At 52.4% G+C, this 15,425-nt stretch overlaps 6 protein-coding genes across 6 annotated transcripts; 1 reads left to right on the top strand and 5 right to left on the bottom strand.

The window, feature by feature from the left end:
* Window positions 1–4,293: 4,293 nt before the first annotated feature.
* PHYSODRAFT_404156 (hypothetical protein) lies at window positions 4,294–4,632 on the bottom strand (the record flags this gene model as incomplete). Its single annotated transcript, XM_009538258.1, has 1 exon — window positions 4,294–4,632. A coding segment is annotated over one exon (339 nt), but the record flags the coding sequence as incomplete, so codon positions are not given.
* A 196-nt stretch (window positions 4,633–4,828) lies between these two features.
* On the bottom strand, window positions 4,829–6,751 carry PHYSODRAFT_340168 (ankyrin repeat-containing protein; the record flags this gene model as incomplete). The annotated part of the gene is made up of 1 exon (XM_009538257.1): window positions 4,829–6,751. The coding sequence occupies one exon, from the start codon at window positions 6,749–6,751 to the stop codon at window positions 4,829–4,831; it is 1,923 nt and encodes a 640-aa protein (XP_009536552.1).
* Window positions 6,752–8,181: 1,430 nt separating this feature from the next.
* On the bottom strand, window positions 8,182–9,006 carry PHYSODRAFT_348130 (hypothetical protein; the record flags this gene model as incomplete). Its single annotated transcript, XM_009538256.1, has 2 exons — window positions 8,182–8,843; window positions 8,878–9,006. The coding sequence occupies 2 exons, from the start codon at window positions 9,004–9,006 to the stop codon at window positions 8,211–8,213; spliced, it is 762 nt and encodes a 253-aa protein (XP_009536551.1). The 3' UTR covers window positions 8,182–8,210.
* Window positions 9,007–11,725: 2,719 nt separating this feature from the next.
* PHYSODRAFT_288840 (ankyrin repeat-containing protein) lies at window positions 11,726–12,653 on the bottom strand. Its single transcript, XM_009538255.1, has one exon. The coding sequence runs from the start codon at window positions 12,641–12,643 to the stop codon at window positions 11,879–11,881; it is 765 nt and encodes a 254-aa protein (XP_009536550.1). The 5' UTR covers window positions 12,644–12,653; the 3' UTR covers window positions 11,726–11,878.
* A 421-nt stretch (window positions 12,654–13,074) lies between these two features.
* On the top strand, window positions 13,075–13,496 carry PHYSODRAFT_368139 (hypothetical protein; the record flags this gene model as incomplete). The annotated part of the gene is given in 2 exon segments (XM_009538254.1): window positions 13,075–13,131; window positions 13,143–13,496. Coding segments are annotated over 2 exon segments (411 nt in total), but the record flags the coding sequence as incomplete, so codon positions are not given.
* Window positions 13,497–13,619: 123 nt separating this feature from the next.
* Window positions 13,620–13,808, bottom strand: PHYSODRAFT_527646 (hypothetical protein; the record flags this gene model as incomplete). Its single annotated transcript, XM_009538253.1, has 1 exon — window positions 13,620–13,808. A coding segment is annotated over one exon (189 nt), but the record flags the coding sequence as incomplete, so codon positions are not given.
* Between the last annotated feature and the right edge of the window lie 1,617 nt (window positions 13,809–15,425).

The raw sequence follows: 15,425 nt of genomic DNA, 5'->3' as shown, positions 1-15,425 counted from the left end.
AAAATGAACCTCGCAATCCTAAAGTCTTGGTTGCCATTGGGCGGTCTCGACCACCTTTCACCTCACGCCTCGGCGCCGCACCGGCACGCAGACACACTTAGCGCTGCTACCAAGCTTTGCGGACATCTTCGAGATTGAGCTTGTCGCGCAGACGCTCAAACACACACGGCCCCAATGCTTTGGTAAAAATGTCCGCAACATTCTTCGCACTTGGTACATACTCCAGAACCAGCTTGCCACGATCCACCATTTCCGCAATATATCTTGTCTTCTTGGCCAAATGCTTCTGGTTCTGAGAGTTGCCGTTGTTTGCCACCTCGTGAATAACACTCTGGTTATCGCAAAACAACGTGGCTTCCTTCTTCTGTGGCATCCGGATGTCTTTCAGCAGAAGTTGGGTCCACTTGATCTCCTTCGTGCACTTGTGCGCGGAAATCAGCTCTGCAGCACATGAGTCATCGGCCACACTGCCCTACTTCTTACTCTGCCAGTGCCAAACATTACCATTCAAGAGCAGCACCCATCCGCTCACGGACTTACTCGAGTCAGGACATCCAGCATGACCCGCATCCGCAAATGCGTCAATGACCACACCCTCACTTCCAATATCCTCATACCGATACACCAATCCCAAGTCCTTGGTGCCTCGCAGGTACCGTAGTGTTCCTTGAGCCAGCCTGAAGTTCTCCTTGGTGTATGCACCACCGTACCTCCCAAGCGTTCTCACCACATTGGCCAAATCCGGTCGAGTACAATGCACCAGGTACTGCAAAGAGCCAACGATTTCGCGAAAAGGTAGCTTCGGGTCGTTGATCAGAGCTGGTTCCTTCTCTACTTTCAGCGTCGGCTCGTTTTGCATCTGCGGAGATCTCACTGTCCTTGCCTCTGCCATACCAAACTTCTCCAACAATCGCTCTACGTACGATGTCTGCGGAATACACAGCATCTTTTCTGGTTCATAGTTTATCTCCATGCCTAGTAAGAATCTGACACGCCCCAAGTCTTTCAGCTTGAACTTCGCGCCGAGATCCTTCACCACCTTGTCAATGTCCGCAGTGTCGCCGACGATCACCAAGTCGTCAACATAGACCGTGACGTAGATAATGTTGTTGTCGCCTCGCTTCCAGTAGATACCAGCGTCGAAGGTACACTTCTGAAATCCTAGCGCTTCCAAGTGCTTGTGAAGTGTTTGGTTCCATATGCGTGATGCCTGCTTCAGACCGTACAGGCCTTTCAACAGCATGCACACTCTACCATTACCGTCGTCATACCCCTCGGGCTGCTCCATGTAAATCTTCACACCACTCAGCACTCCGCTCAGAAACGCTGTGATGAAGTCTATCTGGCGAGCATCTAGTCCAAGTAGTAGCGCTAGAAACAAGATCAATCGCACTGACTCAATCCGCACCACTGGAGAGTACGTCTCCAAGTAGCCTATTCCATACTTCTGCCTGTATCCTTTTATCGCGAGTCTTGCCTTGTGCCGATCAATCATTCCCTTTTCATTCCGTTTTAGCGTCAGCACCCAAAGACAACTTAGCACATTCACAGGATTGTTTCGTGTCGACTTCGGTCTAGGTACCAAAAGCCACGTTCCATTCGCCATAAATGACTCGTACTCATCATCCATTGCGCGCTGCCACTGCGCAGCATGCTCCGACGCTAGCGCTTCTTGCACACTCGTGGGGTTCAGCAAGCTACTCACGACAGCAATCATCATACACTGCAAAATTGTCTGTGCCATCGTCCATCTGCTTGGGCTGTACCTCTGCGTTTGACGGCGAGCCCGGGGAGATCTACGCGTAGGAGTTGCATAAACCTTTGATGCTGGAGCTGCACCATGGTTGCACCTGAGCTGGCATCAGCATAGCTGTTAACCGTGCAAACACGAACTAAACCAACGCCATCTGAGCTCTCACAGTGTCCTTTCCAGTCAAGAAATGCCATGTCTTCATCTTCCTCGAGAAAGTCAAATGCAGATTCAGACGTGCAGACATGTACTCCAATACCAGTGTCCAACATCCACTCGTGCGGATGAAGTTTCGAAGTAGTAGCCATTACCATACGGTCCTCCACCGCCTGGATCATGCCAATACTTTTACGTCGGGCCGAATCCTTCATCCACCGCATCAATCCCACGGTTTCAGACTTCTTCTTTTTCTTGGCTGGGGCTCTTCCTGCATCACTATCATCGTCGTTGTCCGAATCGTTCTGCTTCTTCTTCTTCAAATCAGCTAGACGAAACTTACAGAAAGCTTGCAAGTGACCCTTCTTGCCGCAGTAATGACACTGTAACAGGTTGGCAGTACAATCACCGCCATCTGCTGGACATGTGCAAAAGGTGACGACGACAGGCGCAGTTGCAGGCGACCCTCGAGCCGTCGCAGTGTCATGATAGTTCATAAAATCAAAATGCAATACATTCGTGAATTTTTATTCGGCTCTGTACATGTACAGACTCGCACGCAGATTTTGGAATGGAGACAGAATTCGTGTATTAGTTGTGGCAGTCAAACCTATGCACGATAACAGCAGCTACTTATTCTTTCGAGTACACCTCATCTCCTGCCTAACTCAAAACGTGCGCAAGCGCTTGGTAGCAACTTCCATTCATCCAACAGTTCATATTTCAACAGTTCATATTTCAACCCAAGAGCTCGAACCGAAATGACAGTTGGTAGATCAAACCCGACTGCAGCTTCCAGGCCATCTCGACGAAAGTCCAACTCGTCTATCGGGGGCTGGAAATCCTCAATCACATCAGCCCGGACAATGAAACAAATCTCCACTTTGTATATCCATACCGAGTTGTGAAATTGAGTCACCAGCCGCGTCAAGTGATCCTTGAAGTAATCGATCAGGAAAAAAATGCTCCATTGAGCTCGCCACTTGCACAAAACGAACGAGCATCTTCGACGTGCATCCAGCCTGTCTAGCCTGGATATCTATCACACCCAGGTCACACAGTTCAATGAACACGGCATCGTAGCCACCATAGTTCCAACTTGTCGGCACCAGCCACTGCTGTCCCCGGTCCATGGGTATTTCGCCTTCTGTACCAAAGCGCGGCATGAGACCGAAACTACTCGCATTCCCGGCTTTCCACACGTCGAATATTTGACCGTGCTTAGTCGAGTACAAGACAGCACCTGAGGAACTAAGCGACGCGAAAAGCCACATCACAAGGGTATTCCCACTCGTCGAGCGATTTTGAAGAAGCCGAGGCACGAGGTCCAGCAGCTTCTCAAGCCTTTCGACGAAAATAAGGCGGAAGGCGAGCTCCCTCGCTACAAACGCGCTCACAAGACCCGGGGATGACCGATCTGCGCTGCGCAGTGGAGGAAGCCACGACAAGAGTAGGTCATTGCTGGAGAAGATGTCAGCCGAGCTATAACAAATTGCATCAATTAATGCTCTCTCGGCTGTGTCAAGGCCGATATCAAACATCATTCGTGCGCTCCCTCCAACAACAAAGAACTTGGCTGCCACCAGCTCATTCCGTTGATCAATTGTCAGATACTCTGGCGAGCTCGTGAAGTTTCTTCTCACCTGCTCAAAGAAAACATCGCTTTTCACAGCTACCTGGAACTCCTCCAAGGTCCATGACGACATCGTAAAGCGCTGTTCATCCAGCACAAATCCTGGCGTGACCGGTACAGCTGGGGGCACAATCGCCTTACTCGTCAATCCACTGGAGACGACAGACGGAATCTTGATGCTGAGATCCATCCGATACTCCTTCCCTGTTGATAGCATTGAGGAGACAACCACGAGGCGACGGTTCTTCTTGTCATATTGCCAGCCCCTGCACGTCGCCAGTGCCCTCGTGGCCGTATCGTTGTCCACCTCGTAGTCATTGAAGAATACGATAACTTCCTCGTTTAGTGGGCACAAAAGTTCATTCAACTTCACGCGGTCGATCAGACACGCTTCCTTGATAGAATCCCCACGGAACCGAATGCACTCCAATGTGCTACAAGGTCCTGGTCTGAGGCAGTTGATCCACACCACATCCCAATTCTTAGATCGATCCAGAGAGCAGGCAAACGCAAACGCCGCACAAGACTTTCCCGTCCCAGGTGGACCCACGACCCAGGTACTAACAGCACCATCCAATAGTGCCAGCCATTCCTCGCGTAGAGAGTCGCGTCGAAGCAAGAGCAAACCGTGTGGACCAACATTAAGTCCACTGTCTTCTGCATACGCTGCCGGGATACGAATGAAGGCGTCGTCCTGGTCGTAGGACAACGGTGGACACGATGTATTGACCAGCCGCCATTTCGTCGCGTCCACTGGAAGCACCACCAACACGTGAACGTCTCCTTCCTCCGGCTCAAAGCCCGCCCCAAAGTAGCTAGTATCATTGATCGTCAGCAATTGGTTATCCATTTGCTTGAAGCCTCGTGGGGAGCCATTGCGGTGGAGCATCAGAGTTGCTGCGCCAGCTGCGTCCAGCCATTTTCCGTCGTCCTGCTTCCCCAGGAAAAGCTTCATCTTGTAGGCCTCACAAAGGACCGTGTCGGTCTTCTTCCTCGTGATCGCCACTTTCAACGCATACAGTGTGTTTCCTCCATCTACTCTCACTGGAAAAGGCTCTCCATCCCCAAGTATGACACAGTTCAGATTCACCATCGCGGAGAGAAACCAACTGACATTTAACCGGACAACTAGCGGGGGGAGTTGTCGATAAAAATCGCGAGCAAGTTTCTGTCAAACTTCAACCGGTGTACTTGTTATCATAGATACTCTTTAGCTCTTGATATTTTTCGACCAAAACTCGTCACACATCAATTCCTGTTGCCTCGCTCACTGCGGTAATACATGTTAATTACGCCGCGTGCCATATCCCGAGGCTGTGCAGCCACTCCATCATATAAAAGTCGTCTCGGTCGGTGGCTGCAATCACGCGGTTTCGATCAAACTGGTCGGGATAGTGGGCGTAAAGCCACTGCACAATCTCCAGGTGGCCCGAGCGCGTTGCGTTCTCCGCCGCTCGCCACGTGCATCCTTCCGTCCGGTTCGCCAGCAGGAAGAGCAGCACTTCAAAATGGCCACCACCAGCGGCCTCGTCCATTGCACGAGTCGTGCAGCCTTCGATTCTGTGTAGATGCAGCCAGCGCACTGTCTCAAGACATCCTCCTGCTGCAGCGTTGTCCATAGCACCCGACGTGCAACCTTCGAACCTGTTGGCCTGAAGCCACTTGATCGTGTCCAGGTGTCCTCCAGCAGCGGCTTGATCCATGGCTTGCGTCGTGCATCCCTCTTCCCGGTTAGTCTGCAACCACTTGACCACTTCTAAGTGACCGTTGGCGGCCGCCTTATCCATGGCGTTCGACGTGCATCCCTCTCGTCTGTGCGAGTGGAGCCACTTCACCACTTGCAAGTGGCCGGCACCGGCAGCTTCATCCATGGCGGCAGTACCGCATCCTTCTCTTCGGTTGCGGTGCAGCCAACGCAGGATTGACACCTGGTTATTGGCCGCCGCCGCGTTCATTGTGTCCTGCGTGCAGCCTTCGCTGCGGTTCTCGTGTAGCCATTGCACGATCTTGAGGTGGCCATTGGCGGCAGCTCCGTCCATCGCGCGCGTGGTGCAGCCCTCGTGACGGTGCTTGTGCAGCCATTGCAGCACCTGCAAGTGTCCGTTGCGGGCGGCGCCGTCCATGGCTTCACGTGTGCAGGCCTTCCACGACTCCTGAAACCTGTTCTGGTGCAGCCACTTGACCATCTCCAAGTGGCCATTGGCCGCCGCCTTGTCCATTGCTGCCGTGGTCCAGAGCACGAACTTGCCGTCGAACTTCTTGCCGTGGAGCCACTTGGCCACATGCAGCTGGCCGTTCTCGGCCGCCGCCGTGGTGGTGCGCGTCGTGACCAGCGAGGGCTGGCATCTTGCCAGCTTCTTGACGGCCTCGAGATGACCGTTTGCCGCCGCCGCGTTGAGCGCGCTCTCCCTGAGCACCGAGTGGCCCTTGATCATGTACTTGAACACGTCCAGATGTCCCTGTGCCGCTGCCTCGCCGGCGCCGTAGCCCGACCACTGGCCGCGCACCTTGTGCAGCCACTTGACCAGCTGCAAGTTGCCGTTGCGCGCGGCCAGCTCAATAGCGTTCATGCCCACAAACGGCGGCGCCGTGTGCGCGTACAGCCACTTGACGACGGCCACGCGGTCGAACTGCGCGGCCGCGCGCATCTCGTTGGCGCCCCAGAAGACCCTCGCGTGGTGTTCGTACAACCACTGCAGGATGTGTACGTGACCGGCGCGGGCCGCGCTCTCCACGGCGTCCGTGACGCGGCCCTGCGGGTAGTACACCTCACATAGCCACTGCACCACGCGGAGATCCCCGCGGGCCGCAGCGTTGGCCGTCCCGCGGGCGAACGCCCACTGGCGATAGAGCAAATCGTCCGCGTCGTCGCGCGGCGGCTGCGCGCGAGGCGTGAGTTCCACGGCGCACTGCGCCGCCCAGAGGCGCTCCAGGAGATGCAGCTTGGCGGGGCCGCGGACGGCTCGGGAGCATGCAATCGGCACGGAGAAGCGCGGCGAGTAGTCCAGGTAGGCCGAGATGGCCGCTAGGACATGCGGCAAGGCGGCGACGCGCGGGGCCGCGCTGCACAGCGCAACGGACGCGCCGGTGAGCGGCTGGAGGCAGCGACTGGGACGGACGGCAAGGGACTTGCACGCGGTCCTGAGCTTCGGCTGGGGCTTAAGCGCGGCGCGAGCGTCGAGGCGGCGCTCTCGGGCCCAGGACGCCGTCATAGTGAGTGAGTGAGAGAGTGGGGAAATTGGCGACTGAGGGCGTTCACTTCACTTCAACAGAGTATTGGATTTCTTTGAGGTCGTATGGGGATATAGACGGGCGCGGGATGAGTACAGTGGGATTGTTTTGCTGTTGGTTGGTGAGAAGAAGGGGCATCAACCATGTTTAAAGGCTAAGATACCACATTTGGAAAAAGTGGTACAACGTGTAACGTCTTTAGACAAATGAGAAACTGGGTGTGGTGAAGTGGTTAGCCACATTTAAGCTAAATGTGGCTGGAGCGCCAAATTCTGTAGACACATGGCGGCGTGTCTCTTGCACCGGACGTTTGACGCGGAATGTTGCTCCCAAGCTCCAATCCATTGGCGGCAGCGGCTCAACGCGATGGAGCCACAAGGTGGCGTCATCGCAGCCGCCCCCCTGCTCGCTTCGCTGGATGGCGGTGGCTTGTAGGCAGGCAGGCTGGCTGGCTTACATGCCTGACAGCCTCCTAATTCGGTCCAGCCAGCGAAAACGGTCGGAGAAGGGAGAAGGCGAAACCTGGGAACGAACATGGGATGGATCGCGATCTATGGAAGCCTGAAGCAGGATGGACGCGACTAATCCGTCCCTCTGCCACCGAGGTGTTCACGTTGAAGTGAGCGTCCAACTGACAACCAGTACTTCAATCGGAAAGACTCCCTGCTTCGCTATCGTATCCCCCGCTCCACAAGCTATGGCTCAAGACTGTGTAGAGTTCACACAGAAGACTGAAGCGGGTAGTGCGGATGCAACGAGCTTCCTTTAGTCGACCATGTGATGCAGCTGGGTGGTGGTTGTTCGTCAGCTGCAGTGCTCGAATAACTGAGCGGTTCCAAATCTACAATCAAGTCATGGATGGATCTTGGGCTCGCTTGGAGATATGTCGGCAAACGGTTTTTTAGGTCTCCTAGGTTCTTGTGGACCATGGCGTTGATGCAGCAAGCTATCTCACACCGACGGACATTTTCAGTACCGGACTTGCTACAAAAGCTATCGGACAGTGTATCCGCGCTTCGGTCACCGCAGTGACCAGAGATACCGATGTTTTGTCATGGAAATTGATACTGTGATGCTCAAACGATTGCCAATGATGCCCCTGTGGTTCGGAGCTGCAGCATGAGCTGGAAATTGGGGAAGGGGGGGCGGAGGCATGGTGCAACCTGGCGTCCCAGCACAAACTAGCATTTTTCGCGCTGGAAACCTGTTTAGCTGTCGGATTTAAATTTCTCGAACTACGGATGACCTATTCCTTCGACACTGCAGTAACAAGCAGATCGAAAACTTTGCTGTGGGGCGATCTTCGCTACATTTTCGAGCACTTAACACTGTGCTGTTCCAGTGGAGTGGCAGGAGCTGGGTGTGGGGCATGTTAATGCGACTAATCTGCATTCAATTGAATTCAACGCTTACCAAGAAAACAAATTTATTTACCAGACTTCAAGATTTCAAGTCCTGGTGACACGGAGACGGCAGCGTCACAAAGCTCGAACCCTTACTACAATCCAAAGCACTACCGCGACTCTGCTCTTGACCCGAAAGCACCAGCACAGCCAAAGGTGCTTTGTCTTCACTCAAGACTGCGGCGACTTGACTGTTCGTGGGCGTCTTGGGCCTGTAGATGTAGGTGACGATCATCTGCGTGGAGCCGAGCACCACTCCGACAATGTTCGGGGTCATGATGAACATGTTGTTGACCAGTGGGGCGTAAATCGCCCAGCAGAAACTGTTCAGCACATTCGCAATCCCCATTGTGAAGGGCATCGACGACGCAGTCTTGGTTCGGATCATAGCCATCGGTGACGCGTACATTCCGATAGTGGTCGCAATGGTAGTGAAGCCCAACGTCGTCTCCACCGAATGTCGCGATTGACCCGTCTTCCTAGACAACGCCAGGATGCTGTAGATCGTTATGGCGAGGCACACGACGACTGCGACGGCGAATATCTTCAGCACTTCTCGCTTGTCATTTGTCCAGTGGTAGAAGGATCCAGACAGAACGAGGCCCATTACCACGCCGAGCGTTGACGTTGCGAAGAGCGGAACGTAGTCGTCGATAGCGTAGGCGTAGAACTCGACGGGTGAAGATCAAGATGCAGGGCATGACCGCCATGTCCCCCGTGCTGCGATTCCTGCACCAGCGATTGAAGTCCGGCAGCAACGAGATTCGCATCATGACGGTCGTGATGATCGTCACGATCTTGAACACCAGGACGGCCGTCGCTTGGATGCTCATCTGAATTGCTCGGTCTTGTGCTTTCGGGCGCAAATAGTGAAATGACCCGATTCGAATCCGTGAACCTCTTCATGGAGCTGAGGCGGGCACCTTGGCCATAGATGATGCGTGTCCACGATTCCCGGATGACAGGAAGATTTCGCAGACTTGTCTACAGTGTACTTAGCGCGCGAAGTAGTTGCACAGATCACTCAGTTTTACTCAGTAGTCGTTGTGACTGGTGCGTCGCAAACGCAGCGCACTAAGTCGCTTGTGGATTAAATAAACTGAGAGTACTACGCATTATAGAAGAACTATCGATACTATACGCATCTGCTGCGACTGGCAACAGCGACCACCGGCCATGCTGTACAGCATTCACGTTAGTGGTCAGAAATAATGGGGTGAAGAAGTTGTGGCGAAATTGTTAAAATTTCAGCGACACGCATCTCTACAGTATTATCTGAAATTTATTTCAGAGCTAAGGGAGGACTTCAATCGAGTGAGGGTTGACAGTAGCGCTGCTCGAGTCTCTTCGAGGCTCTTCGCACACGAGGTCTCTCAGCCTTCTGCATGCCCAAGTCAAACTTGCGTTGCTCTCATTAGGTTAGCCTCGTAGCAATTGCATCACGCGATCCCACTAATCCATGCACACAACTCTACCTCTGTTGACTTCCACAGCTAAATACTTCTGCTTTTTCTTTCAAGGTGCTACATGCCTCTGTCACTAAGAAATTGCAGAGTTATCTTGGATCTCAATATGTGAATTTTGCTTTTTCTCGTGTACATGTGCACTCTTCTTTACCAGAATTGTAGTGGTTTTACTGCAATTGTTTCCGCCCAGAGGAAGTACTCGCCTCTTCCGGCAGCTCTATTGGTCACCAACTTGGTGCTGCTCAATGCGAAAGCTACTTTCCTCTTTCTGCAGGCTGCCCAATGCAAGAACTGCTTGCCTGATGGTAGTCTGCTCCCGACGGCGAGTGTGCGGTACATCATGTTTCTAACTCATTTAAAAATGGCTGGGGTGTACCAATTGAAGCTCAAGAGCCATTGTGAAAGCCTTTCACTTCTCTTCTCAGGGCCATTGTGAAAGCCTCTCACTTCTCTTCTCAGCTTCCTCCGGACCAAAAAAGACCAGACCTGCCTGCATAAGACCTGTTTAAAAATCTTCCAATGAGAGGTGTGTAAATTGGTAGGTCGCGGCGTGGAATCGTCGGACCGACCCAAACAGGTAGAAAACCAAAAACTCTGTACTTGTATGAGCTAGCTGTTGCCTTAACTTCTGTCATTTAAATAAAATACTAAATACTTTGCATCAAAAACTGACACAACACAAAGCAACATATGGTGAAGTCGTGAAGCGAATAGTAACCAAGAGCATATTTTTACGTGTGCAGAAGTTGATTGTACAGAGTAAAGCTCTAGAAAACTGACTATTTGCTAAGTTCCAAGTAACTTAGCAGATGCTGCGGCTGCGAAGCAGGCGCAGGAGGTGCGCTGTAGTAAGCAACTAACGTTAGGCTTTGTTGTGTTTCTAAGGCCAAAATTTTTGTTATTTTCCTTTGGCTTTGCATACACTACATAAATACATGTCTGTTCTAAATTTCAGAGCTTCTTCGTGTAACGCGCGACTTTGTACTGAACTCAAGTGAACTTCGGTTTTGTCCTACCATTTTTCCTGTTTGTCATAGCAAAGTGCACCACTGGGGTTAAAGTCGTTGAATTGTTCCTTCACATAATCAAACGAATCTTTGATTGCTAGGGCGACTCGGAGCGCTTCCAGTGTACACGACGTCACTTTGAATTGTGTTTGGCCCGGTAGCTGTACCAGGTCGAATCGCGTTACTTGTTAACACTGGTATCGTCGCCATATCCTGCAAAACGGTCAATATTGCTCGCAACAGACTTCATTTTTGTTGCACGATCTAGCGCAAAATGCTAGAGCCTCATTCACCGCTTTATTCAACCCGTATCCATCGCGCAAGACAACTGAGTTTTCACAGTGAGGGCAGCGCATAGAAAAAATCTGCCCGATCTATTGAAAACAGTTAGCATGAGCGTATACTTCGGGAATATGCAAGAGCGTGGTATAGTGCGAGCGGATGCAAGACGTCACAGACGACTCATTCAGCGCGTAAATTGCACCCTCATCTCGCAGATCCTCTGCGAAGTACCTGGTTGACCCACCGTGAGCGGTTCATCATCTGGAAGCTTGCTACTTGAAGCATTTTTATAGATAAGATAGTCATAGTTTTCACCAACTCCGAATCTTCTTTCCCTACCAGTCAGGAATGGCTACAGACTCGCCTCATCAGCATCTCCTATACTTCTTCAGCACAACATCGTCAATCTTGTTGGCAACACAGAATACTCAACAGAAATCCGTCCTAAGCCTTCCATGACTGATTGACCATGGCACTCTATCTAATTCAGAGGTCGACGGGGGAGTGCTCATTTAGAGTTCTGTGCTGTGGCAAGCACGGCGTAGCAAGCACGCTATCCACCTGGTCGAAAGCACCCTGACCAGTACCGATGGACAAATGATCCGACTCACGATTGAACCTCGACCCGACAAGCAGCAACTATTGCTTCTTGTCGGAGAAGAAATAAAAAAGTGCGCGAGGCTTTGGCGGCTGCGATGAAGCAGCGTTTCTCTATCGACTGGGGATATACTGCGGGGTGAGCGGTAGAGATGAAGCAGCGTTTCTCTATCGACTGGGGATATACTGCGGGGTGAGCGGTAGATAACTACACTTTAATATTTAGTACGCAGGTAGCTCTGTGCTTTGCAGCCTTGGCGGCATGCAATTCCGTAGAATGCACAGGAAGCAAAGCCTGGCAACGTTGTAGGCTGCTAATACAATCGTCGTAACTTACAACTCCACTTGCATTTTTAGGCTCCCGAAGCTGCTCCATCTTTGGCCACCAAGATCTGTCGAAGCCAACTAGCAACCTCGAAATGCTCATTCGCGACCGAATCCGCCATGGCTACAGCAGTGCATCCCTCATTTCTGTTAGCATATAGCCACTTCACGACCTCCAAGTATCCATTCCCCGCTGCCAAGTCCATCGCGTCCGTCGTGCAGCCCTCTGATCGCTTCTCATGCAGAAACTTGACCACCTCCAGGTGTCCATTGCCCGCCGCGCGGTTCATCGCCTGCTTGGTGCACCACGCGTGTTGGTCATTTAGCCATTTGACCATCTCCAAGTGTCCATTAGCTGCAGCGTTGTCCATGCGGACATCCTTGAGCACAACACTGCCCGGAAAAGTGTTTCGCATCCACTTAACCGCGTCCAGGAGCCCGTGATCCACCGCGCGCATCACACCTTCGTAAGTCAACTGATCTCCCCGCTCACTGTGCAGCCACTGCATCATCTCGAGGTCTCCGTGGCGCGCCGCCTCGTCGATCAGGAACATGTCATCTGGAGGAGGGGCCGTGCGCTCGTGCAGGAACTTGGCCACCTCCAGGTGGTTGTGCGCCACGGCGCAGTACATCTCGTCCCCGCCCCAGTACACGTGGTCGTGGTGATCGAACAGCCATTGTAGCACCGTCAAGTGGCCGTTCTTGGCCGCTGTAGCCACTGCATTGGACGGCACTCGACCGTCCGGGAACCGTCGATCCAGCCACTGCACCACCTCCACGTGCCCCAGCTCCATGGCTGTCGAGATTCCTTTCTGGAAATCTCGTTGACTGGTGACCCGTGGATGGGTCTTCCTCCCATTGGTATAGGCATTGATATTGTTGATTCGAGTCGAGAGGCGGTCGAGAAGTCGCACGGATCCGAATCTGCAGGCATCCGGGATTGTCCAGTCGCTCGACGGGTCCAGGAACGCGTCGACACTCAGCACCACGTGGCTCAATGCAGCGATGCAAGGGCGAGAACGACACACAACCAACACGCTCGTTAGCGCGGCAGTCGACTCGGGGTAATAGCCGCAGGATTCCATGCTCTCTTCGACGCGAACTGATAATGGATACCCGAGTTGACTTGAATCTGATTGGCGAGCGCCCATGGGCTTCCTGCCAATCAGGTAAAAAGTGAAAGTACATCACCCATGCACTGTTGCCGGAGCGGTCGGTGACGCACTCTGCGTCTGGACCCGCGCTGCCCTGGATCCTGTCGCTTCTGCTGCTCGGCACGGTCGTAAGCTCGAGGACTCCTCCTCGGAGGAGGTCATGTTCGTGGCGGCGGCCGAGACCGACGAGCAGATGAAGATCACGCCCAAGAATCTGCAGGACGGCGTACTCGAGAGCAAAGCGGTGCAGTCCGTTGTGGCTCCGAGCGAGGAGCAGCCGTTCCGACACGTCGGAGTCAAGTGGCGGCTGCACAACAACGCGCGCGACTTCGTGTGCGTGGACTCCACAGGCTTTGCCCTGAGCAGCAAGAGCGAGCAAATCGGCTTCAGCATCTCGCACTCCGTGGCGTTCTCGCAGGTCCCGAGCTTCGACATGTTCGGCGTCGAGCGCGCCAACATGTCGCTGGGCTGCCTGTTCCGCCAGAAGACGCCCAAGCTCAATAATGCAGCTATTTTTTTCTCGCAACGTTACATCTTCCCTGTGCTACGCGTGACTCGACTAGGCCGGTTGAACCCCTTCAGTTCGGCACCAAGTTTCACGGACAAACCTAACAGGTTATGCCTGGGCATCCCTCAGACGTCGGCCACCCTCTTTCCTGCGGCACATGCCGTAGTGCAGCACTTTCAGCCCCTTGTTGTCGCAGTTGGCCAGGTTGAAGTAGCACGTATTTTGGTTGGTGGAATAAGTTCGCGCATCGAGTTGCAGCACAGCGTTGCTTGCGCAGACTGGCGTTCTGTCAGAACCAGGGCCAATGGATGTAGGGCACTCTCGCACAGCTAAAGCCTCCAGCGGAGATTCCCGGACGCAATGGCGAAATTCATGGCTTCGAGGTTTGGGTGTTCGGTTGAATTCGGTTGAATGTCAAGCCTGGGAGGCGTGAGGGTTCGTTAGCTGTAGATAGCTGGTAAAAAGCACAGTGAAAACAGTAGGGCGATATCTTCTCTTGGTGCCGCCGCTATTAATACAGTGTGCTACATGTAATACCATAGGAAACAAAGTTCTCGTAATCTAAGACGAGTCAAGCAAAAGATACTCATCAACGAATCACGACATTGAACTGTAAAAACGCTGCATTCCCTATGGTACCGGCATCCTCCGTTCTTTACTGACGTTCGCTTATTACTGACAATCAATTATAGCCAATCAAAATACCTTATCGTCATCCTCCACTTTTAACTGACAACACAAAAATGGGTCATTTCCCAATCCACAAGATGCTACCTGCTCGCAGACGCAACGCAATTACGGCAGCAGAAAGCTCGAGGTGCTCGATGCCTGGGTACAGTGCGGTGACATCACCGCGGCTTTTAACGCCTTCTATTGCGGTCTAGATGAGTTTGTCCACGAACCGCAGCGAAAGCTCATGGACAGACAGCTCTCAAAAAGAATGCTCGGACGAGCAGCACAGGTATGGCCCTCCCCGCTGAAGCTGAGCAGGAGCTCGTGGCATGGATGAATGAACTGCGTGGAGAGGGCGTACCACTTTCGGCTTTGATGTTGCACTTACAGGCCCTGGAAGCAGGCGATGACTACATGTATGTCACAGCCTTTAGTGAAGAAAGTAGACGTTGTAGCTAGTGAAATTATCGCTCAGCTTTCTAGCCTGAGTCTGATAGATCATAAGAGTTTGAGTTGTGGCTGTCGAGCATGATACCATCGAGAGCAGCTCGGTCTGCGATGAAACAATGAGCTTTTTGTGTGTTTCGCAATGCGCGGCAGACATCACTTTTTTAACCCACTTTTTGAAGCCAAACATGACCAGGCCTCCCTAATTGGGGGAAATGGGGACCATTTCCCCCACTATACCCCCGTTAAGACCCGATCCCATCCCCCACAAAAATGCTATGGTTCTGAGGTGAATTCATGTTGGCAAGCTATTTTCAGATAATTATGTGGCTTGATAAGCATCGAGCTCACTCAGACCCCAAACAAACAGGAACATACCCAGGTGGAAGCGTGTTTCTCCGATAATGGGTCGACCCCCAAACCATCCCCATTCATCACAAATATTGTCAAATTTCCGTAATTGGTGGTATTGGCAAGTAGTATTTAAGCTCAAACGGACGGCGAGCTGACCGCGAACTGGAAGAGGCCGTTGGCCTGTAGGCGATGCTACAGAAGAATGCAAGTTTAGGAGCAGTTTTATCATAGGCTATGTTAATAAATTACATACTTATTTTAAGTAAAGCGGCGCCAATATCAATACGTAAGCCCTACCGATCAAGCAAAGTTACAGAGCTAGTCAAAACTTTTATCACGATTAGTGATATATAATTCTTTCGCTGACATTCGTTTCTAGCTAATTCGTATGCGGATGAACCGTAACACTTTGAATATCGTAGGTTGAATCCAAATTAGCAC

The sequence above is a fragment of the Phytophthora sojae genome (genome assembly GCF_000149755.1).
Source record: "Phytophthora sojae unplaced genomic scaffold PHYSOscaffold_11, whole genome shotgun sequence".
In the NCBI taxonomy this organism is placed as follows: Eukaryota; Oomycota; class Peronosporomycetes; order Peronosporales; family Peronosporaceae; genus Phytophthora; species Phytophthora sojae.
This window is presented reverse-complemented; position numbering and strand designations above follow the sequence as displayed.